The 27,386-nt window shown below is 39.8% G+C and overlaps 1 protein-coding gene across 1 annotated transcript; it reads right to left on the bottom strand.

Moving 5' to 3' along the window:
• Positions 1–13,983: 13,983 nt before the first annotated feature.
• Positions 13,984–26,611, bottom strand: LOC138737367 (four and a half LIM domains protein 2-like). Its single transcript, XM_069888115.1, has 8 exons — positions 26,603–26,611; positions 21,983–22,042; positions 21,350–21,529; positions 17,719–17,740; positions 16,826–16,984; positions 15,510–15,619; positions 14,832–14,930; positions 13,984–13,998 (listed from the first exon to the last, which is right to left on the bottom strand). The coding sequence occupies exons 1-8, from the start codon at positions 26,609–26,611 to the stop codon at positions 13,984–13,986; spliced, it is 654 nt and encodes a 217-aa protein (XP_069744216.1).
• Between the last annotated feature and the right edge of the window lie 775 nt (positions 26,612–27,386).

The raw sequence follows: 27,386 nt of genomic DNA, 5'->3' as shown, positions 1-27,386 counted from the left end.
GGGTGCACCTACTCTCGTTGTCGGGGCACTCTGTCAGTGGAGGGAGTGTGATCCCGGACGAGCCCCCATTTGTTAGAAATTAAAGTACCTTTAAAGAAATTGCTCGAGACAAAAATTGAGAACAAAGAACATTTATTACTACAACAATGCAAAGTTGGGTGCTTCCCCTTACCCTGGGAATACACACACATACTGGGGCTCACCCAACTTTTATACAGTCAATTTCAGTATCAGAGTGCCCTCCCCCTTACATTCTTCTGCCCCCTGGATGGGTTTGGCATAGGTAATCCTTCCTGCCTACGTGCAGTTTCAGTACACTTGGAGGACCAGGGGGTATCCTGTGGGTGCCCCATCATGTCATTGTCCTTATTCACACCTTCCTGATTCTCGGGGCTACAGTCTCTTGATATGCAGAGTTGACTCATTCTATCTAGGGTTGGCTAATTTCATATGTATAAATCTGTGTATGGTTAGCTAATTAGAAATGTATGACTTGGTACTTCTGTCCAGGGCTAGGAGACCCTTATCTGATCCAGACTACCTCAACTTCCTACATTCTATTGTACCTTACCATTCCTTATCTTAGTCTTATGGTCTTGTCACAAAGACTAGAAGATTCTTATGTTAATCGTGCTGACTCTGCTTTCCTGCATCCTAAGCCCCAAGCTTATCCTGTTTGAACTGGTTACAGCCATTTACTGATGAACTTTAGTTTCTTCCATGTTCATAATTTTAGATCAATTTTCCCATCTCTCACAGTTACTGCTCAGGAAGATCTTGTCAGTGTTCAGAGAGAAATTTGTTGCTTGTTAGACAGTGTTAGGAATTAAAGTACCTTTAAAGAAATTGCTCGAGACAAAAATTGAGAACAAAGAACATTTATTACTACAACAATGCAAAGTTGGGTGCTTCCCCTTACCCTGGGAATACACACACATACTGGGGCTCACCCAACTTTTATACAGTCAATTTCAGTATCAGAATGCCCTCCCCCTTACATTTTTCTGCCCCCTGGATGGGTTTGGCATAGGTAATTCTTCCTGCCTACGTGCAGTTTCAGTACACTTGGAGGACCAGGGGGTATCCTGTGGGTGCCCCATCATGTCATTGTCCTTATTCACACCTTCCTGATTCTCTGGGCTACAGTCTCTTAATATGCAGAGTTGACTCATTCTATCTAGGGTTGGCTAATTTCATATGTATAAATCTGTGTATGGTTAGCTAATTAGAAATGTATGACTTGGTACTTCTGTCCAGGGCTAGGAGACCCTTATCTGATCCAGACTACCTCAACTTCCTACATTCTATTGTACCTTACCATTCCTTATCTTAGTCCTATGGTCTTGTCACAAAGGATAGAAGATTCTTATGTTAATCGTGCTGACTCTGCTTTCCTGCATCCTAAGCCCCAAACTTATCCTGTTTGAACTGGTTTCAGCCATTTTACTGATGAACTTTAGTTTCTTCCATGTTCATAATTTTAGATCAATTTTCCCATCTCTCACAATCCTCACTTTTCTTTTAGATCAGTAATACTGATCTTTCACCATGATCAGTGTTACTGATCTTTGGTTACTAGTGTCAGTGTGACTGATCCCCCCCCCCCCCCCTCTCCTCACTTTTCTTTTAGATCAGTAACACTGATCTTTCAAGTGTAAGGTGTAGTTTTACCCAGCTGGTCAATAACCGAATTGTAATGTCTGTGTAAAGTCTTTAGGTAGGGGAGCACCATGAAGGTCAGAGGAGTGAGTCCAGCTGCTTATTAGGGTTTGGAGTATCAGGCTCCAGTTCTCAGTAAAGAGTCTAGTCCATCCCATACGTTGAAATATTGAAGCAGTGTCTTTGAAGCACACGACCTTTGTAAGTGTTGTCCCGACGAAGTCTGTGAGAGGCGCTGCCTTCAGCAGCGAACAAGTAGCAGTCTATGAGAAGCGCTGCCTTCAGCAGCGAACGAGTAGCAGTCTATGAGAAGCGCTGCCTTCAACAGCGAACGAGTAGCAGTAGTCAGGCGGTTCCGTTTGATTGTGGCTCGTATCTGATGTCCTCTTCAGCCCCGAACCCTAGGGCCACCGATCTCCGAAGGCTGTTTGGAGCCTGATATTAAAGTGTCAAGCAGCTCACGTTGTTGGAAACTGGTGCTCCCTTTCATGGGGTGATGAAAAGTGACCAAGCAGGGGGGGGATTGTTTCTTGTGATTTAACTGTGTGTTGCAGCTTGTCTGCTAACATTAGCATATATATCATTGAACTTGTGAGTTGCAGCCTGTCTGTGTACATTAGCATATGTATTAACTCTCTCTCTCTCTGTTACATGTACAATGCTGACTACCATTCTGTCTGTCTTTGTCCCACCATGTCCTTTGTGCTATCGCTTCAAAACTCCTGTCTTTAATACCTGTGTAGGCTATGATACAAATTAGATGTACTCCACTAAAGCTGTTTAATTCCCCTGGTCCGTATTGGGATCCCTTATATCCCATTATGATTATACATTAAATCTATGCCCTGTCTACATTCTAAAGGAGCTGAATTGTAACCTCTGCTGCCCCTATTCCAGGGGGGCTTAAAACATTAACGAACAATATTCCAAAGAAATTAGTAAACAACAATGAACAATACATGTAAAGCTCATTAAAAACAGCATTAAAATACAATAAGAACTGAATAAAGCACAATAAATGTAAAGCTCATTGAAAACTGCAATAAAATACAATAAGAACTGAATAAAACACAATAAATGTAAAGCTCATTGAAAACTGCAATAAAATACAATAAGAACTGAATAAAACACAATAAATGTAAAGCTCATTGAAAACTGCAATAAAATACAATAGGAACTGAATAAAACCACAATAAATGTCAAGCTCATTGAAAACTGCAATAAAATACAACAATAACTGAATAATCAAAAGACAAGTAAAATACAACAATAACTGAATAAACCATTAAAGAAACGAAAAAAAATGTTAAATTACGGCACTTTGTAACAATCTGACTTTCCTTTGTGTTAGTGTAAAAATTGTAAAATGAAACACAAACCATATTTGCATGGGTTTTGAATATGTTAGACCTTATTAAAATGCAGTTGGAGCTGCTTGTCTGTATGGGGCACAACCCTCCAATTTGTTAGAGTGAGTACATAACAGACATTGCAGCACAAGAGCCCCTGCAAGAGAACTTGAAACATATTCAACCTTTAGTTCTGCCTTAAGTAAAATGCCTTGTGCCACAGCTCACAGGAGCTGGCCTTATTTAAAACAGTCTGTAAAACAGGCACCAAAAAAAAGTTAAAGATGTTCTTATGAAGATTGCACACACAATAATTTAAGTACAGGCTAGTTTCTATTATATTCCACTTAAAAGTTCTGCTGCATGAATCCTGGAGCTTGTGGAGTCATTATTGAATCAAGAAATATTGGTACCATGCCAATCTCATTCTAACATGCCAATTTCTCCAGTCCTTAAGTCAAGATGTACTGAATAGCATCCGGTACAAGATCTGTGAGTTCTTAATGATATTATTATTCTTATGCACCCAATTGTTCTGAACTATGCCACCAATTTAAATCATATTCCACCTATTGCAGTACTCACACAGCACCATAGACCAGTTCGCAGGTTTATTTCTCCATTAAGCTGAATCCAGTTGCGCAGGATTTACCTCCGTGATTATTTACAATGTAACTTCCGCACTACCGGATTTAAATATAAACCTGATGAATGGGGGAAAGTTATCATGAATTAAATAACAGCGGCAATACAGAGAAATTGTGCTGAGGCATTAATTTCACTCCAGAGGAAAATGCACCAGAGAAATGAATGATTAAACTTATAGGAATCCCCAGAGGTATCTTTATTCTCCAGAGGTGGGTGATCTTTAAACTCACGGACCTTGACTGCTGAATGTGTAGAAGAAATGTATTAAATGTGTTGATAGGGCTCCATACCTCTAACTGCAAGACAAGAGCCTGAAGCCTCAATTTCAAGTGCCACAGTGCACTTAAAGGGACATGCACACTCCCCCTTCAACTGGCTGATCCAGCCACTTTACACATCAGATCCTTTCTTTATCTCACATACACTTAAAGTTAAGATGTATAGAACTCACCCTATTTGCGCAAACATTTCTCCCTGCAAATGTTATAACATCACTATTCTCAGGTAGTCCCTGTGCAAAATCACATTTGAATACAATTTATTTCATAAATTGGAATTAACTGGTAGTTAAATTCGCTAATTCTTCAGTATTGAAAAATGATCCTTTATGACATTTAAATTTTAGCATGAATTTTAATCAATAATGGTCAGTGACTGAAGTGGGAAGTCGTGATTTATGAAATTATCTCTCCCACTCCCTGCACTTCTCCCAACATTCAGGAGCTGGCACACAGTCCCTGCCTTTTTTCATGTTACTCATCTACTATTCCTTTAACTGCTTGCATCAAAATGTTAGCCTTTGCTTTCTGCTTATCCTCAGATGTCTGGACAAATGCTTTTTGTGTGATCTGTAGAAGCTGGGTTATTCCCTGCTCATGCCAATTTTCTGTCTTTTGTAATTTTCTCTTAATGTCTGGGGCTGAGTTGGTAACAAAACCTGTTAGTACCAATTGTTCCCCTGCTGGGGATTCTATGTCGAGACCCCCATATTGTATATATATTTGGTCCCAAAAATTGGTCTAACTGTTCGGCACATCCCTGGGGATCTTCTATCAGGGAGGTCAGTTCTTTCTTAAAGTTACACACTTCAGTACTGGTCAGGGGCACATTTACGAAACCGAGACCCTCTCTCATGGGAACTTCCCGCAGTGGTCTCATCCAATTGGTTTCTGGCTTATTAGGTCTGGGTTCCTGCTCCCTGGGAAATGAATCAAAGGGTTCTGCCCTTTCTTCCTGAAGAGTCTCACGCTGTTCTGAATTAAAGTTACCTCTCTCTCCTGCCAACAGAGGTGGTAATCGAGTGCTTTGTGAGCAAGTTATCATACCACTCCTGCTCTCTTCTCTCTTCTCTAGTGGTGGGGGAGGTGGGGAAGGTGCAGAAGGGTAGGTCATAGGAGGGGAAGGAAAGATAGGAGCTGGCATAGGAGGAACATAGGGTGGAGGGAGGGAATGTAACACATCCCAACCCTGTGATTCAGGGACAAGAGGTTCCTCCTCTCTCTTATCCCTGGATTCTTTCTCATTCAAAACCAGCTGTTCAATGGATCCCTTGAGCCAGCAGGCTGCATATTCCCTGCTCTCAACATTGTCTGGCTGGTTTTGATAGAGCCATAAGTTCAAAGCTTCACACATCCATTCTTCCTCGGATCCGAATTTTGGCCAGTACACGGAGCTCCCTTTAACCGGGTATCCCACCCATTCATTACAACAATACCTGACCGTCGTCAGTTTGTCTTTACCGCGGGTCTTTCCTGTGCCCCACTCAGATAACATCATCCCAAGCGGGCTGTACGTAGCTATCTGGTGGTCACGTCCTGTGTCAGGACTCTCATCTCTACTGCCCGCTAGTTTGTCTTTACCGCGGGTCTTTCCTGTGCCCCACTCAGATAACATCATCCCAAGCGGGCTGTACGTAGCTATCTGGTGGTCACGTCCTGTGTCAGGACTCTCATCTCTACTGCCCGCTATTCCCATACTTAGGAACAAGTAAAATACTCTTACCGAGTTCTGGCAGTACTGCTCTAGCGCGCGTCCTTCCGCCGTTTGTTCTCCATGCCTCTTCTCGGATATCACTCGCTTCTTCCACTGACCAGCCACCCGTCGCCCGTGAGTCCAGCTGAATCAGCCGGGGTGCACCTACTCTCGTCGTCGGGGTACTCTGTCAGTGGAGGGAGTGTGATCCCGGACGAGCCCCCATTTGTTAGGAATTAAAGTACCTTTAAAGAAATTGCTCGAGACAAAAATTGAGAACAAAGAACATTTATTACTACAACAATGCAAAGTTGGGTGCTTCCCCTTACCCTGGGAATACACACACATACTGGGGCTCACCCAACTTTTATACAGTCAATTTCAGTATCAGAATGCCCTCCCCCTTACATTCTTCTGCCCCCTGGATGGGTTTGGCATAGGTAATTCTTCCTGCCTACGTGCAGTTTCAGTACACTTGGAGGACCAGGGGGTATCCTGTGGGTGCCCCATCATGTCATTGTCCTTATTCACACCTTCCTGATTCTCTGGGCTACAGTCTCTTAATATGCAGAGTTGACTCATTCTATCTAGGGTTGGCTAATTTCATATGTATAAATCTGTGTATGGTTAGCTAATTAGAAATGTATGACTTGGTACTTCTGTCCAGGGCTAGGAGACCCTTATCTGATCCAGACTACCTCAACTTCCTACATTCTATTGTACCTTACCATTCCTTATCTTAGTCTTATGGTCTTGTCACAAAGACTAGAAGATTCTTATGTTAATCGTGCTGACTCTGCTTTCCTGCATCCTAAGCCCCAAGCTTATCCTGTTTGAACTGGTTACAGCCATTTACTGATGAACTTTAGTTTCTTCCATGTTCATAATTTTAGATCAATTTTCCCATCTCTCACAGTTACTGCTCAGGAAGATCTTGTCAGTGTTCAGAGAGAAATTTGTTGCTTGTTAGACAGCCACAACTGATTTCTTCAGTGTCTTGCTGAAGAAACTTTCTCCATCAGGGTTTTCCAGATGATGACCTCTCTCTTTCAGATCACCACAGGGTTTCTTTTATAAGCTTCCCTTATTTCAAGTGAAACATTATGCAGCCAGCCATCTCCTCTTGTATGGAGCACAAGGGGTTGACCAGGCTGAACTAAGAACTCACAATCCATCTTCAAAATGGGGTTTTTCCACAAGCTTCCCAGCTTGTCCTGTTCCAGTCCCAGCTGCTGCTGAACTGTAGAAATTAATCTCTCTCTCTCTCTCTCTCTCTCTCTCACTTAGAAAACCACATGATCTTCTTAGAACAGCACTCTGCACTCAGACAGACTGAGGCACCAGACCTCATCTTCTGATTTTCATTTGTTGCTTTCCAAAACAATAATCCATTATCCCACAGCATGTCCAATTAACACCTACTTGTGAAGTCCTTAAAAGCATTCTTCAAGTTTTTGCAAAGTCACCCGGAGTCTGAACTGTCTGGTTTGAACAGAGCTCTGGCATTTTAAATGAGATCTGTTTTGAAGAGTTTGTATGTGACTTACACTTAAAGGAGATAAATTATAGCAGGTTATTTTTAAAAACCTATCTCTATACAATATAAAATATAACATAAAGTCACAAAAGTAAATTGCAGCTTCATCAGTTTTAGAGAAAAAGGTTTATGGTCGTCATAAAGCAAATTATAATGAACTGAGGGAAAAGTTAAATAAAATCAAATATCAAGTGCTTTAACAATAGACCAAACAGCATCATCAAATAACATGATTGCTTATTCCATATGTCTGCAAGATTCAAACACAGAAAATTTCACATTATGATGTTTGGTAACAGGAGGGAAAATGTGCAGTTTTTACTGTACCAATAAATTAAACCATAAATTCAAAGCAAAATAGAGCAGGTCTTGTGAACTCCTGACCAAAACAATGGTATTTTTAATGAATAAGTACACCTACATTAATTGTTCAATGTGGGGAAAAATATCAAAAATTGGGTCAATTTTTCTTCAGGCCTTTGGATGCATCGCTAGCCACAGTTATGACAACGACCAAATATACTGAGACAATAAATAAAACCTTGTTATTCAATGGTGAGTATGCAATGAGAACAGAACAATTGGATGAATTCCCACTCAATCATTTTGACAGTGTTATTGATGGATTTGGGGAAAGGCAGTCATTGCAGCTAAGTATTGGACCAATCCAATAGTTAAAAAAATAGAACATTTAAAGATCCCTGTATGTTAACCAAAATCTTGGAGTAGCTGATTAAATTTGGTTACCTTGAGAGAATTCTATCATTATTGATTTCAGTGGATAACCAACCTGCTCATGGTATTTTTATTAAATGATTAAATGTGTTGAACACAGTAAAAGGAACAAAAAAAAAACCCTTGGGGGAAAAAAATTAAAATGAAAGCATTTCTCATAATTCCTTAATGCCAATTTTCAAACTAAACTGAATGAGACTGATGAGGTAGATATGGAGTGCAAGTTAGCCAGGGTGATTGAAATGTTAGTGTTTTAAGAAGCTTCTTTTGACTCGAGAATATGCAGGAATTAGAAGGAAAGCTATCGTGTGCAAATGGCAGAGTTGTAGTTTAATTTGGGCAGTGCAGACATTGTGGGCTGAAGTGCCTGTCCCTATGCTGTACTGTTCTACGTTCTGAATGAAAAGGCAGGTGGGAGATGAATACTCATTAAAAGCTGAAGAATTAGAAAAACAACAACCCATCTGTGGCTATATTAAACAGTTAAAGATTGCATTATTTTGAAATTATACAATTGTCAATGTTACAAAGCCTAGTAGTAAGGATAAGGCTTCCAGGTTTTATGTTTGCTGCGTGGGGGGGGGGGGGGGGTGGGGGGGGGTGGGAGGTGGTGGGGGGGTGGGAAAAAGAAGGGAAAAGAATTTATTTAAAAAATAAATATAGATTGAAATTAAGCAAACAAGAAAGATTAAAGAATTGAGTCTCTTCATGTATTTAAAAAGAAAAGGGTGAGGGTAAGGTGGATACCTTGGAGTCTGAAGCAAGTCAGTTGTGCTAAGAAATAAAGAAACAAACTCTGGCATTTTTTTTAAACCTAAAAAAATCGAAGTTCAGCGAGGAATCAAGAGTTTAATGAGAGTGTGGAATTTGGAGTAATAATTATTATGGAAAATACCAAGAATAGAAGCAAACAGATCCCTTCAACCTGATGCCTTATGTCCTGGAGTTATGAAGAGATGGCTAATAAGATGGAGAATGCATTAATAGTTTTTTTTAAAATCTTTTACTTTTTTTGAACTATACCAATGAAAAGGAGAGCAGGAAATGCAGCATCAATATTCAAACAAGGAGAGTAGATCATAAATTTCAGGTCGGTTATTCTGAAGATGTTGAATAAATACTGGAGTCGATCATTAAGTAAATGATATCTCAATATTTAGAAATGTAAAACATCTTCAGGCTGTGTCCATTTGGTCATCAAAAGGAAAATAAAATTTAATGAAATATGATTGGATAACGTACATGTAAGATGGATTTTAAAAAAACGTTTCTGTGGATATTGTAGAGTTGGAAGTATACACAAGGTTACACATAAAAGACTACACAAGAAAAGGGATCATTGTGTTTGGGATAACAAATTAGCATAGGTAGAGACTTAGAAGACAGGAGAGAAGATGGATAAACTGTTCTTTTCAGGTTGACAGATATGGATGTTGCAATGATTAGTGCTTGAGTGACAACTATTATCTTTATTAATCACTTGGTTCAAGAGACCAATTATGTTTTCTAACATGCTGACTATTGTGACAGAGTATATGTTTTTGGGAGATAAATTGAGAAAGATTTGTTAGAGTAGGTTATATGCAAACACTTTAAAACAGATCTTATTTAAAATACTGGAGCTCTGCCCCATGCTAGATATATTGGTGCCTCAGAGCTTTTACAAGGTATTTGAAGAGTGCTCAAGAGACTTCACTAATGGATTGTTGTTTACAAAAGGCAACAAATGAAAGATCTTGCTGGAGATGCAGATTGTCTGGAACAGAGCATTGTTCTGGGGGGGTCATGTGGTTTTGCAAGCAGAGAGAGCCAAACAGGCTTTTTTCTCTGAGTGAGAGAGAGAGAGAGACACACACACACACATACACACACACACACACACACACACACACACACACACACACACACACACACACACACACACACACACACACACACACACACACACTTGTACAGTGTTGCAGACAGCAGCTGGGACTGGAACAGGACAAGCTGGCAAGCTTGGGGAAAGCCTTTTGGAAGGCATCCTGGTCAAAGCCCTTGTGGTTCATGCAAGAGGAGAGGACTGGCTGTCTAATGTTTCACTTGGAATAAGAAAAACAAAAAGGAATGATGTGAGCTGAAGAAGATCCAGTTGATAGAGACATGCCCAATACTTCTGAAGTACTTTTGAAAGACCAGGGTAATTGTGAGAGTAAGGATTTCTCTTTGTCAAGGAAAGAGTTAATTCAGCAACAGATCTTGTTGTCTTAAGGGTTAAAGGAGTAAATGAACAGGAGATTAAAGAAATGACTTGTGGATATTACTTGAAAGGTGAATTGTTGATGAGAAAATGGAGATCTTGATATTCCTGCTAATGAAGAGTGGGGGGTGATTCATCAGGTGGTTGTTCCTATAAATTACTGGAAGGAAATATTAAATGACAGAGTATATAGAGGTGTTTGGGAGATAAATTGGGAAAGGTTTGTTAGAGCGGGTCACACACAAACACTATAAAGCACAGAATTTTTGCAGGAGTTTTTGCAAGAGTGCTAAGACGCTCATGATGGACTATTATTTGCAAAAGGCAACCAATGTAACAGCATGCATTGGGAGCTTTGCCTGGAAAACAGAACTTATTGTCTGGAAGGTCATGTGATCTTTGCAGGCAGAGAGCAGCAAAAACAAGCTTTGCTCTCAGAGTTGGAGAGAGAGAGAGAAAGAGCGCGCGCGCGAGAGAGAGAGAGAGAGAGAGAGAGAGAGAGAGAATGGTTCTAGAGGGACAAGCTGACAAGCTTTGGAAGATGCCCTGGTCAAAGGAGAGGACTGGGTGTCTGGTGTTTCCCTTGGAATAGGTGAAACAGAAAGGAACTCTGTGGTGACTTGAAAGAAAGAGGTTATCATCTGGAGAACCCTGAAAGTTTCATCAGCAAGAAACCAGAGTGGCTGATTAAAAAGGAATCAGTTGTGGATTTCCTGGAACAAAAAAATCTCTCACTCACTCACTCACTCACACACACACACACACACACACACACACACACACACACACACACACACACACACACACACACACACACACACACACACACACACACACAACCATTTACCTGTTAAGCACCAAAGCCTGGTGAACTATATTAATGTTAACTTCTGTGCATATTTTAACCATTGCCTGCAACTAGTGAGATTTGACTGTGAACCAAAGAACATTACTGAACTTAAACACATGTGCGCTTAGCATTAGAAGGGGGTTAAATAGGTTAAGTGAGTCAATAGAGATAAGTTAAAGTTTGATTCTTTTTTCATGTTCAAAGATAATTAAAAGCAACTTTTGTTTAAATAACCCTTTGTGGTGCATATATATTGCTGCTAGGTTTTGGGGTCCTCTGGACTCATAACAGACCCAACACACCAATAGCATTGTGACAAAACTACATCAGTGCCTCCACTTCCTCAGGAGTTGCAGAGATTTGGTATGACACCAGAAACTCTGGAAAATTTCTATGGATGTGTGGTGGAGAGTGTGCTGACCAACTGCATCACGGTTTGGTATTGGAACACCAATATCCCTGAGCATAAAGCTCTCCAAAATGGAGTAAACTCAGCCCAGAACATCACAGGCAAATCTCTTCCCACTATTGAGTACATCTACATGGAACTCTGTAGTCAGAGGGTGGCAACAATCATCAAAGACCCACACCATGCAGCACATGCTCTTTTAACCATATAACCCTATAACCGTTTACAGCACGGAAACAGGCCATGTCGGCCCTTCAAGTCTGTACCGGTCCACTAGCTCCTCCGCAAACTTTTCTCACTGCTGTCATCAGGAAAAGGGTATAGGTGCCACAAGACATTCATCACCAGATTCAGGAATAGCTGCTACCCCTCCACCATCAGACTCCTCAACGACAAACTCAGTCAGAGACTCATTTAAGGACTCTTGTGTACTTTATTGATTTTTCTTTTGTTCTCTCTGTGTTGCACAGTCAGTTTGTTTACATTTGTTATCTGTTTGCAGACCTTTTATTTGTTTATATTTTTACACTGTGTACAGTTTATTTTTTTGCACTACTAATTAGTGGTAATCCTGCCATGCCCTCAGGAAAAAAGGAATCTCAGGGTTGTATGTGATGTCATCTATGTACTCTGACAATAAATCTGAAATCTGGATCTGAAAGGTAATTATGCAGCTCTGTGGACATTAACAGTGGTGATTATTGGTTGGGTGGTGGTCAGGTCTGACTGAATGCCATTAAATCTGCAAGTAACAGCAATCTACTTGTAGAATGTTGATGCCTTGGACACCTTGGCACCAGTAGAGATAAAGGTTGGTCCTCTTAAGAAATGTCAAAACATGACTCAGACCCCTCATTTAAGGTGGGTAAGGCACAGTCTTGGCTGGTCTTGCATGTGAAGGAGAATTTGCTGCATATATTGCATGCTACTTTCCCCCTTTGCAAGCTTGGGAGCTTCCATGCACAGAAGACCTGCAGCCACTTTCTGAACAAATTGTCGTCTGTAGCAATATTTTTTTAGAAATCCATTTTAAATTTACAGATTATGTACTATATTATTTGAAATATGAATTCTGAGAATTTGGAAATTACTTAACTGGCACATATAATCATATAACCATTTACGGAGCGGAAATAGGCCATGTTGGCCTTTCAAGTCCGCACCGGTTCACTGATTTTGTGCGCCCTCTTCAGGCATTGGTCCCGGTAGATCGTCATTCAATAATGATACAGAGAAACACCACATTAGAATTGTTAAATTGGAACCATGACTTCACAGCTGGTCATTTTATAATCTATCCACATAAAATATTTTCATACCTACAGAATTGTGACCCTTCAGGTCTCCACTGATTAGTTGTAATGATCAGATACTATTTACTGTCATGTAATAAAAATAGAAATGCTGTATAGTATTACACGAAATTGCCTTTAGTCTGCCATAAGGCAGGCAAAGATTCACCATTGGTTTTGCCTGCTGCCCCTTACAGTTGGAGAAAGAGAAGAAAAAGAGAATTCCTTCAGAGTCACTCTGTGTCCGTGGATTCACCTCCAGTGCTCCCACAGCCTCTGCAGTTGCACAAGACTTGAGTTCAGTTCAAATCTTCGACAACCCAAGTCCAGATCCAAGCTTCTGACTTAATGAGGAATCCTTCAGTGCCCAGGACCCTTCAGGAACACTATTTTCCCCCAGCACCCTCTCGAATACCAGTTCCAATACCTGGTTCTCAAGAGTCAGTCTCCAGCAGACCACAGCCTCATGTTGCACAGCCAAATGTGGCAAGTATTGTAAATATTTTGCCCCAGGATTACAAGATTTCATTTTAAGCAGAGACGAGAGCATGCAAATCATTGTGACCCACCAATGTTATCCTGATGTAACTGTGACTGATCTAACTTGTCCTTTGAATCTAATGTTAAATGAAGACCCATTTTGACCAATCAGGTGAATGCTTATGACCCCTTCCTTAACAACTATCTGTGGACCTTAAAATTCACAAAATGAATACTATGCTATGTAGTGAAACACGAAAGTCTGCAGATGCTGTGATTGTAGTTGTTACAAGCCCAAAGGACCCAAAAACCCAGCAGCAATAGATATTCACCATGACAAATGGTTACTTAAACAAAAGTTGTTTTTAATTATCTTTAAACATGAAAACAGAATCAAACATTAACTTATCACTATTAATTTAATTCCCTTCTTGTTCAATGTGTGTATGTATGTAACCTACTCTAATTTTACCTATTTATCTCCCAAATATTACATCACATATTAAAAACCCCAAAATACTGGAGGAATTCAGCAGGTCTCACAGTGCCCACAGGAAGTAAAGCTACATAACCAACATTTAGGGCTTCAAGGTGTGAGGAAATAACACACAGGTACCTGAATAAAATGGCTGAAGTAGGAGGGAAGAGAAAGCAGGGCAGAAGAGCAAAGACCAATAGGTGAAGACCCATAATTGAACATGGAAAAGTGTGAATTGATTGGAGGAGTTGGGTGGATCTGTGAATGTAGAGCTGGAGGCAGAGGGAAAGGGAGTTGGAGTTGCTGGATGCCAAGAGGTGGTCTCATGCACTGCTAGACTGAGACCACCTGCAAATTGGAGGAACAACACATTGTATCCATTCTGGCCATCCTCCAACCCGATGACATTAACATCGACTTCTCCGGTTTCCATTAACCATCTTCTTCCATTATCTCGCCCCTTCCCCAATGTATCTTCCTCTAGCTCTGTCTTTCTTTCCCTTTCCCTCTGTCTCCACTCCTCATATTAACAGAGCCAACTTCCCTACCATGATGAATTCTTACGTTTCCTCACCTGTCCTATCCATGTTCAATTATGATCTGTTGTCTGTTGGCCTGTTCTCCCCTTGCCCTATCTTACCCTCCTCTCCAGCCTTTTTATTCAGGTGTCTGCCTGGTTTATGTTCTTGCCTTAAAGAAGGGCTTAGGCAAAAAAAAAAATTGATCACCTCCCATGGACACTGCATGACTTGCTAAGTTCCTCCAGCATTTTTGTGGCTTTACTGTACCTTGTGGAAAGCTGTGCTGTTCCAGTTGTGAAGCACTGCTGTATATGTGCAAATCCGTTCCTCACAATGTCACATTGATGACTGTAGTGTACATTTTATTTTACTTGATAGAAATAATGGCATTTATTTTTGGAATGAAGGTGATTTGTATGATGCTTGAGTGCACTTCCTCTAGAATGTTGCTCCCATTTCATCCCAGCTAATCAAAACCAAACAGCATTTGGGAGAGGAACACAAAACTAAATTTCCCAAGTGTAACTTCTGTAATTTGCTGCTTTATTTCTCCATGAATGAATTCTCATTCAATGTTTACTCCACTGTTATTTGGATACAATAAAAATGATATATTCAGAGTAAAAATAATTAAATGACCACATTTAATAGAATTTCTACCTTCTTGCAAGATGAACAGTGCAGAGCAAATTGGTTTTCATAGCATAGGACACTGTAGTTATCATTTTCCTTCGGGATAAAAGGTTTGGTTCCTATTGGCTGCCAGCAGCATTTAAATGCAAACCACATTTCATGCCAACGGTTTCCCTTGCGTTTCATGATTACAACAATTTTTTAAAGTTAGAATAAAGTGTACTCTTGATTGGTTAATTCAAATTTGCTCTGGTTTTGTTTGTGACCTAAATATCTGCACTACATCTATATTATCTGATATCCTTGGATATTTAATACCCAATCCTCTCCACACTGCAACCACATTTCTGTAATGGCTACAAAATCATTCCCCTTTGTACTGATTTGTTCCTCCAGCATTTCTGTGTTTTGACTACAGTATCTAGAGACGTTCATGTTTTACTGCAAATGGAATTGCATCCTGCCACCTTCACCACAATATGTACTTTATTAAGAATAGGATTTCTAGATGATTAGGTTCATGAGGAACACTTGTAATTATTGGATTAATTTCTTAAGATGTATATAATACCAAACGAGTTTAATTTCACCATCAGGATGAAGTGATATCTGCCAGATGGATGTATGACTTTGGCAAATGTAACGTTATCCAGTTTGGAAGGAAAAATAGAAGATCGGAAAGTTATTTAACTGGCAACTGATTGCAGCCTGCTGCCGTGCAGAGCAACTTGGGAGTGCTTGTGCGTGAATTGCAAAAGATGGGTTGCAGATGCAGCAGGCTATCAAGAAGGCATATGGAATGTTGACCTTCATTGCTAGAGGGATTGAATTTGGGAACACTGAGATTATGATGCAATTGTATAAGGTACTGGTGAAGCCACATCTGGTGTACTGTGCGCAGTTCTGGTCTCCTTACTTGAGGAAGAATGTATTGGCTTTGGAAATGGTGAAGAGAAGGTTCACCAGGTTGATTCCAGAGATGAGGGGGCTAACCTGTGAGGAGAGATTGAGTCATCTGGGACTGTACTTATTGGAATTTGGAAGAATGAGAGGGAATCTTATAGAAACAAATAAAATTACGAAACGCATAGATAAGGTAAAGGTAGTTAAGTTGTTTCCATTGGTGGAGGAGACAAGAATGAGGGTATATAGCCTCAAGATTCAGGTTCATAGATGGAGGACAGAAATGAGAAACTGCTTTACCCAGTGGGTGCTGAATCTATGGGATTCACTGCCCTTTGAAGCAGTGGAAGCTACCTCAGTAAATATGTTTGACAGTGCAAGGGAATTGAGGGATATGCGGGAAAATGCAGACAGGTGCAGATGAGCCTATCATCAGATCAGCCATGATCTAATTGAATGGCAGAGTAGGCTATACCTGTTGGATGGGCGACCCCTGCTCCTATTTCTTATGTTCTCATGAATTCAGTGGCCTTGCAGCATCCATAGGAGGGAACAATATTTTACGGATGTTTTGAGCCTGAGGTATAAGCAAAAACCAGGCAGGCATCTGAATTGAAGGCTGGGGAGAGAAAGGGGAAAGAATGGCAGAGGGTGGAGAACAGAGTACCAGTCAAAAGGTGTTAAGTGGATATGATGAGAGGAATGGGGAGAATTGATTTTGGCCCTGAGAAAGGAGGCAGAGATGGTGTGTAGTTCTTCATGTCTGAACTGATCACAAACTTGTGGGGTGAGGCAAGATGTGAAGTCTGCCAGGAGTAGATCTCTAAGTGAGGGCAAAGCCAATTCACTGTCAGATTGCTCCAAGGAGTAGGCCTGGTATGTTCCACAAAAGACAAGTGCTGCTGGTTTCCATAACAACACAAGCAAGTGGAATGGAAGAAAAGATATGTTGAATACAAGAACGTGGAGAATGATGGGAGTTAGTCTTCCAATTAGTCTGGCCAGCATCATAATTAGAAATACAGATTTAGTTTGGGGAAAATAAAGGTAATTTATAATAGTTACATCCTGCTTATTCTGTGCATTGAAAGATGAAAATCTTCCTCGTGGACTTTTACCAGGCATGATGGTTTTCATGCAGGTGAAGTATTTTGAAGAGTACTTGTTAGAGTCGCATTCTGTGCATAGAATATGCTCATCCTTGGCAGCAAAAGGTTTCTCAGCAAGAGAACAGCAATATTCAGCACACTTGAAACATTGTTTATGCAGTGATGATCCTTGTAGGATAAATCCATGAATTAAAGTAAGTGTTAGTTAAATAAATGTCACAGTTAGTGGAGCAGTGCAGCATCAGCGACTGGTTTGAATCGGGCACTGACTGCAAGGAGCTTGTGTGCTCTCCATATGACTGTGTGGGATGCCTCTGATCGCTCTGGTTTCTTCCCACCCTTCAAAACTGAAGGTGAATTCAGGTATTTGAGCGGCATGGGCTCATGGGCTGAAAGGGGCTTTTACCGCGCTGCATGTCTAAATTAAATGTAAAATTCAAATTTGTATGCTATAAATATAAGCTATCATTATTAGACAGTTACAATATACAGTGCCCTCCATAATATTTGGGACAAAAGCCCTTTTTCTTTAATTTCCCCTACAGTTTTAAATTTGTAATCAAACAATTCATATGTAATTAAAGTGCACATTCCAGATTTTCCTCAAGGTTATTTGTATACATCTTGGTTCGACCACATAGTAATTACAGCACTTTCTACACATAGTTCCCTCATTTTAGGTGTTCATGATAACTTGCGTATGTTTAATTGCTTCATGGGTGCGGGTATAAGGAAACTAGACTTGGTCCTTAGCTTATGATCACCTTTGCAGTCTGCAGTTGCCATTTTACAACATGTGGACCAAAATTGTGCCAATGAAAGTCAAAGAGTATTTTAATACATTATGAGTATTACAAACAACAATAAAACAAGAGGAGACGTCACCCAAACCTTCGAATTACCAAAATCACTGTTTGGAACGTCCTGAGAAAGAAAGAGTATACTGGTGAGCTCAGTAATCACAAAGGGGCTGGTAGCCCAAGAAAGACCTCCACAGCAGATGACAAAAAAGATTCCCATCATAATGAAGACAAATCCCCAAATGCCTGTCAGAAACACTCTTAAGGAGACAGGTGTGAGTGTGTTGATGACTACTGTCCATAGAAGATTTCATGAACAGAAATACAGAGGCTACACTGCAAGAGGCAAACCATTAGTTAGCCACAGAAACAGATGGCCAGATTACAGTTTGCCAAGGGGTATTTAAAAGACCCTACAGAATTCTGGAAAAGAGGTCTTGTGGACAGATGAGTCCAAGATTAACCTGTATCAAAGTGATGGCAAGCGCAAAGTGTAGAGGTGTAAAGGAACTGCCCAAGATCAAAAGCACATCAACTCATTTGTGGGGGTGTGATGGCCTGGGCATGTATGGCTGATGCAGATACTGGTGTACTTATCTTCATAGATGATATAAATGCTGATCACAATAGCACAATGAATTCTGAGGTGTATAGAAACATCTGCTCAAGTTCAAGCAAAAGCCTTCAAATTTTTTGGATGGTGCTTCATCCTTCAGCAAGGTGATGAACCCAAACATACTGCCAAAGCAACAAAGGGGTTTTTCAAAGCTAAAAACTGGAAACTTCTTGAATGGTCAAGTCAGTCACCCAATCTAAATCCATTTGAGCATGTCTTCCATATGCTGAAGAGAAAATTTAGGGGTACAAGCCATTGAAACAAGTAGGAGCTGAAGATGGCTGCAGTAGAGGCCTGGCAGAGCATCACCAGAGAAGGTTCTCAGCACCTGGTGATGTCTATGAATCACAGACTTCAAGCAGTCATTGAATGGTATGACCTGTATATTAGTCATGTTTAGTACTTTGTTGCTTGCAAGAATTATGCAACAAAGTACTAAACATGACTACTTTAATATACGTACCATTGCTATGTCCCAAATATTATGATGCTCTGACATGAGGGTACTGAAAAGTGCTGTAATTTCTACATGGTCAAACCAAAATGAATGCAAACAACCTTGAATAAAATCTTGAATATGCGCTCTATTCATATGTGAATTGTATGGGTACAAATTTAAAACTGTGGAGAACAGGAGCAATTAAAGGAAAACAAATTGTCTTTGTCCCAGGCATTGTATTTCCATATTCAAAGTGATAACAAATTACATATTCCAATGCTTAATTAGTTAAGAGGAATGGGACAATGAAGTTTGTGCTTCCTGAACTCTTTTGGGTGTATTTTCTGGATTTTGGGCTTCCGATCATAAAAAATCATTTAAAAATCTTCCTATTATGGTCTTTAGGAATCAGATTTGTGTTTTAGATGTGGTAATGCTGTTGGAATTTTTTTTTCATGCGGTTTGGTCATGTGTATATATATATATATATATATATATATATACAATCTTTTTGGAAGAAAATACAATTGTTTCTGGAATACCTGTATAAGACTAATATATCTTTAGATCCGACGGTATTTTTATTGGGTAGTTTGCAACCTCTGAAAGGTCTGGGACTAGATAAATTTCAATTTGTTTTTGTATATTTAGCGCTATCTGTAGTGAAAAAATGTTTACCTACCTCGGCTCCACCATTTCATCTGATGTAAGGATCGACAAAGAGATAGACAACAGACTCGCCAAGGCAAATAGCGCCTTTGGAAGACTACACAAAAGAGTCTGGAAAAACAACCACCTGAAGAAACACACAAAGATCAGCGTGTACAGAGCCGTTGTCATACCCACGCTCCTATTCAGCTCCGAATCATGGGTCCTCTACCAGCATCACCTACGGCTCCTAGAATGCTTCCATCAACGCTGTCTCCACTCCATCCTCAACATTTATTGGAATGACTTCATCACCAACATCGAAGTACTCGAGCTGGCAGAGTCCGCAAGCATCGAATCCATGCTGCTGAAGACCCAACTGCGCTGGGTGGGTCACGTCTCCAGAATGGAGGACCATCGCCTTCCCAAGATCGTGTTCTATGGCAAGCTCTCCACTGGCCACCGAGACAGAGGTGCACCAAAGAAGAAGTACAAGACTGCTTAAAGAAATCTCTTGGTGATTGCCACATTGACCACCGCCAGTGGGTTGATATCGCCTCCAATCATGCATCTTGGCGCCTCACAGTTTGGCAGGCAGCAACCTCCTTTGAAGAAGACCGCAGAGCCCACCTCACTGACAAAAGACAAAGGAGGAAAAACCCAACCACCCAACCCCAACCAACCAATTTTCACTTGCAACCGCTGCAACCGTGCCTGCCTGTCCCGCATCGGACTTGTCAGTCACCAACGAGCCTGCAGCAGACGTGGACATACCCCTCCATAAATCTTCATCCGCGAAGCCAAGCCAAAGAAGAAAGAGTGAAAAAATGTATTGCTAGTACGTGGAAAGATACAAATATGATTGATATTAATAGATGGCATATGAGATGAAATATTGCTTAATAATGGAAAAAATTACATATTTTTCATGTGATAACTATAGTTTTTTTATTAATAAGTGGTTGTTATATTCAGAATATTTACATATTGATTTACATTGACTAGATTTTAATATGTATGTTTACTTCATTTTTTTTTCTCTTCTCTTTATGGCTCTCCTTAGGAGAGTTGGCTGAAAGGGGGGGGTTCCTTTTTTCTCTTTTTTTCCTTCCTTTTTTTATATATATAAAATATAACGTTCATGCTTTGTTTATTGTTATATATGTTACTTATTATCTGTATTTTGAACGAATAAATAAAGTTTTAAAAAAATCTTCCTATCACGTATTGTTTTTAGATGTACTTTATTTTTGTGAGTTCCTGTCATTTTTTTTGTCTACTAGTATATTGACTTCAAAGCAAACAGTTTTGGTCAATCCAAGAGCACAGGTGCAATGCAAATGGCTTTGGCCTAGAAAACATTTAAAGGTGTTGTTGTAATTTTCTTGGAAACTTCAGAGCACCAAAGTACATCCAGATGATTGACAACATGTTTCAAGCATACAAAACTATGAAGTGCAATGTAACTGAAAATTAATTTTCTCCCTTTGCTCTTCGACTTCTTCCCTGCTGATCTTGTGGAGTCAGTGATGAACATGGTGAAAGGTTTCACCAGGACATTGTGAAATTGAAAAGAAGTATCAGGGCCTCTGGAATCCATCAATGCAGGCCAACGATTGTTGGACAATGACACAAGCATCATCAGATGTTGAATACAATGAAAATCAGTGGCAACAAATTCTTAGGTCAGTTGAACTAATACAGTGTCAGCATTAGTGTGCAATTAAACATGTTAACTTCAGTCAGCCTTAACGTTTCTCCAACTTCCTACATGATGCAGCTCATTTGAAAATATCTTGGTTCAGCTTGAAGTTGTCTATCCCGATTTTTGTTTCAGGGTGGGGTGGTGGTGGGGGTGGAAATGATGTACTATGAGATCAACTTTGTTACCTTCAAATGTTACTTTCATGTTTATATTAATCAGTTTTTGTAATGGTCAGACAATGACATATTGGTCTGGTACTAAACCAACATTTATTTGGTGCATAATTAAAAATGCATATGATTAATTAACCTGAGTATTCAGTTACCTTGCAGTAACTTCCAATTGGTGCCTTGCAGTCTTCACGTACAGTATTGGAATATAAATTCTCATAGCATTTAATATAAAACTGATTGTCCTCTTGCAAAATGTATTTCTTGCAAAGGAGAGAATGCTTGCGATACTGACAATCAAAGCAATTGCCAGTTTTTTGTTTACTGCTCACTTTCTAGAAAGAAACAGAAACCCTTAAAGTAATTATGGACTATGGTAAATGTTTAGATACATTATAACCTTATTTCAGTAAATCAAAATGCATTTTTTAAACAAAAGGAGGAAATGGATATTTGTCTAAAGTTCATGTCATTTTATTAAATCTTAATATTATTAATATTAACCTGTAAATGAAATATTTTGCATTAAATTACAAATTTTACAGTAAATGTCTTACCTGAACAATCTAGGAAAATGTGGTCAGCTATTGATCGAAGTTCTAGATTTGAGCTTTTTCAAAAATGGGTTGAATTTTGAATGGACTACAATCAGAAATTAAATGGGCCAAGCAATCATATCTTCAGCATATCCATAAATGCTGTAAACTACATTCCTCCATATTTTTGAAATTATTTGGATCTTGTGCAAATAATGGTTCAATAGGAATTAACCAGCAATCTTAAGGTACCAAGGCTGATTTAAAAAAAAATCCTCCTGAGCTCCAAGGTCCTGATATTGGAATGTGCTTCTAGAAGTCAAGAACGATCATGTTTTCACAGTGAAAACATATGTGCTCTTCATTTCAAAGTTTAAATTAGCCAAATGAAGTTGTTTAAATGGAATCTCCATACCTTGTATTATGCATGCACATGTTAGAATGCAAATTAGCCTTTTGTCTTTGGTTTAACAAAATTTGTACTGTAAAAGAGGATAGAGGATAGAGTGAACTCGCAAAAACAGTGCAGAGAATAGGAAATTCCAGTTTTTTAGGAAAGCTTTTCTTCCCTGGAATTACTTAACGGAAACAGATTTAACAATTTTTCTTTCAGATAGAATTAAGTAAATAAGAAAGACTATTTCCTGTAGTTTCTGCTTTGGTAATATAGGGCTGAAAGTTTAAAAATGTAACGGAGAGGATGAGAAGTTTTGGATAAAAGCAATGGCAAGATGGCAGATGGAGTTTAATACTGATAAATGTGAGGTGCTACATTTTGGTAGGACTAATCAAAATAGGTCATGCACATTAAATGGTAGACAATTGAGGAATTCAGTGGAACAAAGGGATTTAGGAGTCATGGTACATAATTCCCTGAAAGTTGAATCACATGGATAGGGTGGTGAAGAAACCATTTAGTACGTTGTGTTTCATAAATCAGAGTATAGAATACAGGAATCGGGATGTTATGTTGAAATTGCATTAGGCATTGGTGAGGCCAAATTTGGAATTTTGTATGCAGTTTTGGTCGCCTAATTACAGGAAAGATATAAACAGTATAGAGAGAGTGCAGAGGAGATTTATGAGAATGTTGCCAGGTTTCAGGGTTTTAGTTCCAGGGAAAGGTTGGGCAGGCTGGGACTTTATTCCATGGATCGTAAAAGGTTGAGGGGTGATTTGTTAGAGGTATTCAAAATTATAAGGGGGACAGATAGTCAATGTGGATAGGCTTTTTCCACTGAGAATGGAGGAGATTCAAACAAGAGGGCATGGATTGAGATTAAAAGGGGAAAAGTTTAAGGGAAACATAAGGGAGAATTTCTTCACGCTGTGGACGGTGGGGGTATGGAATGAACTTCTGGCAGTGGTGGTAGACGCAAGATCGATGTTAATATTCAAGGAAAGGTTCGATAGGTATATGAACTGGAAAGGTGTGGAGGGTTATGGGCCAAATGCAGGTTAGTTGGGCTAGGTGGGAAAAGATGTTCAGCATGGACCAAACTAGCCTGTTTCTGTTCTGTAAACGGTTATATGGTTAAGAGTGAAGAGCAAGGTTTTTCTCGAAGGGTTCAATAGTCTTTCTCATGTCAGCACGTCAATGAACAATGGAAACACAGAATGTTTATTTCATTTCCCCCGCCCCCCGGTCATCTTCACTACAGTAATTCAATGAGAACACAAGAAAATAGTAGGAGGCCATCAAACCCCTTAAGCTTGCCCCACCATTCTGTATACTCATCATTCCCCAATTATTACAAGATAGAGACGTTGGGCTTTTTTTTCTTTTACCTGTGGATACTGTTTGGCTTGGTGAGTTTATTGGCAATGTTTGAAATAAATATTGTACCCTACAAAATATCTTCATTTAAACACAATATTATACTCATCAGTGTCTGGCTTCTCTTGTTACACAATGACTAAAAGATTGCTTTGGCAACTTCAAGTTACTGCTGTTGATTCCAAACAGTGATCAAAATCGCCCTCCAACTCTTCCACTTCAATCGTCTTTTCAATTATATATCCATTCAACTCCTGTTTTTTTTTAAAGGATTGCAAGCAATAACATGTAAATTAGTGACATTTCAATCTCTATTTTGAGGTCGGGCAAAATCCACTTCATAAATTTTGCATTTCTGCACAATTTGTTTAACAAATAGCAAGAGGCTGGCGCTGTAATTATTCTGTTCTCCTTCAGAGCAATACAGTCAACACAAGAGCAGCACTCTGCTACCTTTTAAACCAATGAGAACTGTGTTGATTATCTGCTGACCACATCATTTTGGACTTGATATTGGTATAAAATCAGACAGCAAAGAAACCTATCCTTTGATCCACTGCCTCCAGGCTGCCTGAGAGTCAAACATTCAGGAGGATTGAGCCCTGACATGTCGAATGCCTATTGCTTTCCATGGACAGTGCATGATCTGCTGAGTTCTGCCAGCACTTTTTGTGTGCCTTGTTCCAGTTCTCAAGCATCTGCAGACTTCTTGTTTAAACACAGATATCTGGAGCTGAAACTAATTTAGGAAACACAAGAATGGGGTAGAATGAGGAAAACTAGATCTAGGCTTTTCAGATCTTGGAGGCTAGAGATGAAAAGTATTTTGATCATATGTTGACATTCAACAATTTAGTGACAGATCTCAAGTCTGCAATGGCCATTTTGAGCTCCTGGTTTCATGTCTTTTTAACTCTTCTTCCCATCTCAATCTGTGTGTCCTTTGCCTTATCCACTGCCAGAGTGAGGACAGATGCAAATGAGAACAACGCCTCTTATTCTGCCTTGGTAGACCACATCTAAATGGTATGAATATTGAATTTTTATTTTTAGGTTATGCACATTTCCTATCTTCCTTTCTCACCCCTTCTAATCCACCCTGGGTTCTCTCACCCTCTTTTCCCTTTTCCATATTTCCTTAGCCTCCCCTTCATCCAGTTCCATTCCCTTTCCCATGTGGTTCCATCTGCCTAACAGCCACTCACACAAGCAATCAGGTCTCTGATTGACATAAATGACCCTTATCCTTCCCATATCTGGTTCCACTTATCACCTTGCTTGTTAGATTACTGCATCTGCTGCCTCCTGTCTCTACCACCTTCCAGTTTCTGTCTCTACCTCCACACCTTCTCCTCTGCGTCCATCTGCCATCTTATTTTTCTCCTTGCCTTGACTGCTCTTAATCTACCACCTGCTGACTGCCTACTCCACCCTATCACCACCTGCTTGTTTTGCTCCACCTGCCATTTGCCAGCTCCTGGCTCATCCTTTAACCATATAACCGTTTACAGCACGGAAACAGGCCATGTTGGCCCTTCAAGTCCATACCGGTTCACTTGAACAATTCCACTAGCTCCTCCGCACACTCCTGAGGAAGTAGAGGCTTTCTTCATGATGCCATTGGTGTGTTGGTTCCAGGAAAGATCTTCTGAGATAGTGACTCCCAAGAACCTACATTTGCTCATCCTCTATTGATGACAATAAAACAATCAAGTCATTAAGGAAAAGTTCAAGGAAGCCAATTTGAAAATCTAATCTGATCTGGTCTTTGTGATCCACAGCCCTGTTGTTCCTTTCACTATTGTTGAGGGTGTCTCTGCAGCAAGTAATTTTTGTTCATCTGTATATTGTACTTGTGTACCTGACAAACTCTTGTACTCACACACCTCTTCACATTGATCATCAATTTCTCACTGCTGCATTCGAAGGTTCCCACCTGCTTCAAAAAGGCATCAATTATCCCGGTGCCCAAGAAGAGTAGTGTGAGCTGTCTCAATGACTATTACCCAGTAGCACTAACATCTACTGGAATGAAATGCTTTGAGAGGTTGGTCGTGACCAGAATGAACACATACTTAAGTAATGACTAAACCCACTACAATTCCCATACCATCACAATTGTTCCAGAGCAGACACAATATCACTGGCTCTCCATTCAGCTCTGGATCACCTAGACAACAGCAACTTGTACATATGGCTGCTCTTCATCGACTACAGCTCAGGCTTCTACACCACTATTCCCTGTGATTAAATTCTCATCAACACTTGAGATAGATTCATGGAGATATTTCTAGATAAATGCATCATAGGGAACACCTACGAAAACATTACCATTTATGCTGCACTAAAATTAAACTAAAATTAAAATGTAGACATATTGCACTGTAACAGACCATTTTGGTCCCAATTGCAGGTGCGATAAATGTAATTGGAGTTGGGGCTTAAGGCAAGCAAGATGGATATTCAATACTGATATGTTTTTATCAAATTGGCTATGATCTTTATCATATCCCGAGTTAAATTCCAGAGTTGGTGTCAACTGTTCAGCACTGCCAATATTGCTTTTGCCCACATTACTGACGTGAGGTGCACATGGGCCTATTTTCAGAGGAGAGACTTTTTTTTGGAATTAATATTTGTCGTTGAACACTGCATGATTTTTTAAAAAAAGAAAAACAACAAATGCTGCTGGAATTCAGTGGGCCAGGCAGAAGAACATTTCATATTTTGGGTATTGCTTTTATTACTGAAAGCAAGCCCACTTTATTTGGAAAAATGAACTAGGCTTTCATACCTGAACTACTGTAGGTATCAGCACCCATTAGGGTGACTTCCAACAGGTTGAGTAATTTCAATAGCTCTATACAAACACTGATCAACACAGAACATTACAGCCCTTCATCGTACAATGTTGTATGGATCTATTTTAACCTACTCCCATCAATCTAATCTTCCCATACCTCACACCCATAACATTTTTTTTTTGACATTCATGTTCCTGACTAAGAATCTTTTAAATGTTCCTTTTGTACTAGACTCCATCACCAAGCCAGGCATGGCATTCCAGGCACCCAGCACTCTCTGTAAATACTTACCTCTGACATCTTCCCTAAACATTCCTCCAGTTACCATAAATACTGTCCTTCCTGGAAAATGGTGCTGGCTGTCTATCCTACCAATGACTCCCATAATTTTACACACCTCTATTATGCCACCTCTCCTCCTTTATCACTCCAAAACAAAAGCCCCTACCTTGCTCAACCTTGCTTCATAAGACATATTTTCAAATCTTGGCAACATCCTGGTAATCTGCAACATTTCCACAAATCCCAATGTGGTGCATCAGGAATTTCACAAGGTCAATACATCATTACTATTCCTTTCCAGCTTGACTAACCAGCATAGGATCTAGTGGATACATCCTTCTGTGAAAAAAAATTCAAGGCTTGAGTGTACTGTGGACCTACACCTTGTTTAAGCAGTAGGCTGTATTTTAAATACAATTGGTGCATTCTGACTGAAAGCATTCTGCCAAACTCAGTCTTTGAAATATAAACTGCAATAGTCAGTTAAACAGATGTGTGAATCCAGCATGTAGAGTATGCCTGAACATTTGATGGCTATGGGGCATTTCTAATTGATATGAGGAACTAAGAATTTCTCCCCTTCCAATTGTTACTGTGCAAGATGAGATACAGGAATCCAAGCTAGTAGTGGCAGGTTGATTAGTTCGGATGTTGCAAAATGAAAAATGAGCAGAAATCCAACACACATCCATCTTCTTGTTCACCATTGGGCATGGAGAAAATGGCAAAGGTTAAGTTTTCAAATTGGTCTTTCATTTTCACTCCATTTTAAAAAAACTTTTTGTCCTCGTAA

The sequence above is a fragment of the Narcine bancroftii genome, chromosome 6, assembly GCF_036971445.1.
Source record: "Narcine bancroftii isolate sNarBan1 chromosome 6, sNarBan1.hap1, whole genome shotgun sequence".
Classification (NCBI taxonomy): domain Eukaryota; kingdom Metazoa; phylum Chordata; class Chondrichthyes; order Torpediniformes; family Narcinidae; genus Narcine; species Narcine bancroftii.
Note: the sequence above shows the minus strand (reverse complement) of the source record. Positions and strands in the feature narration are given on the sequence as shown.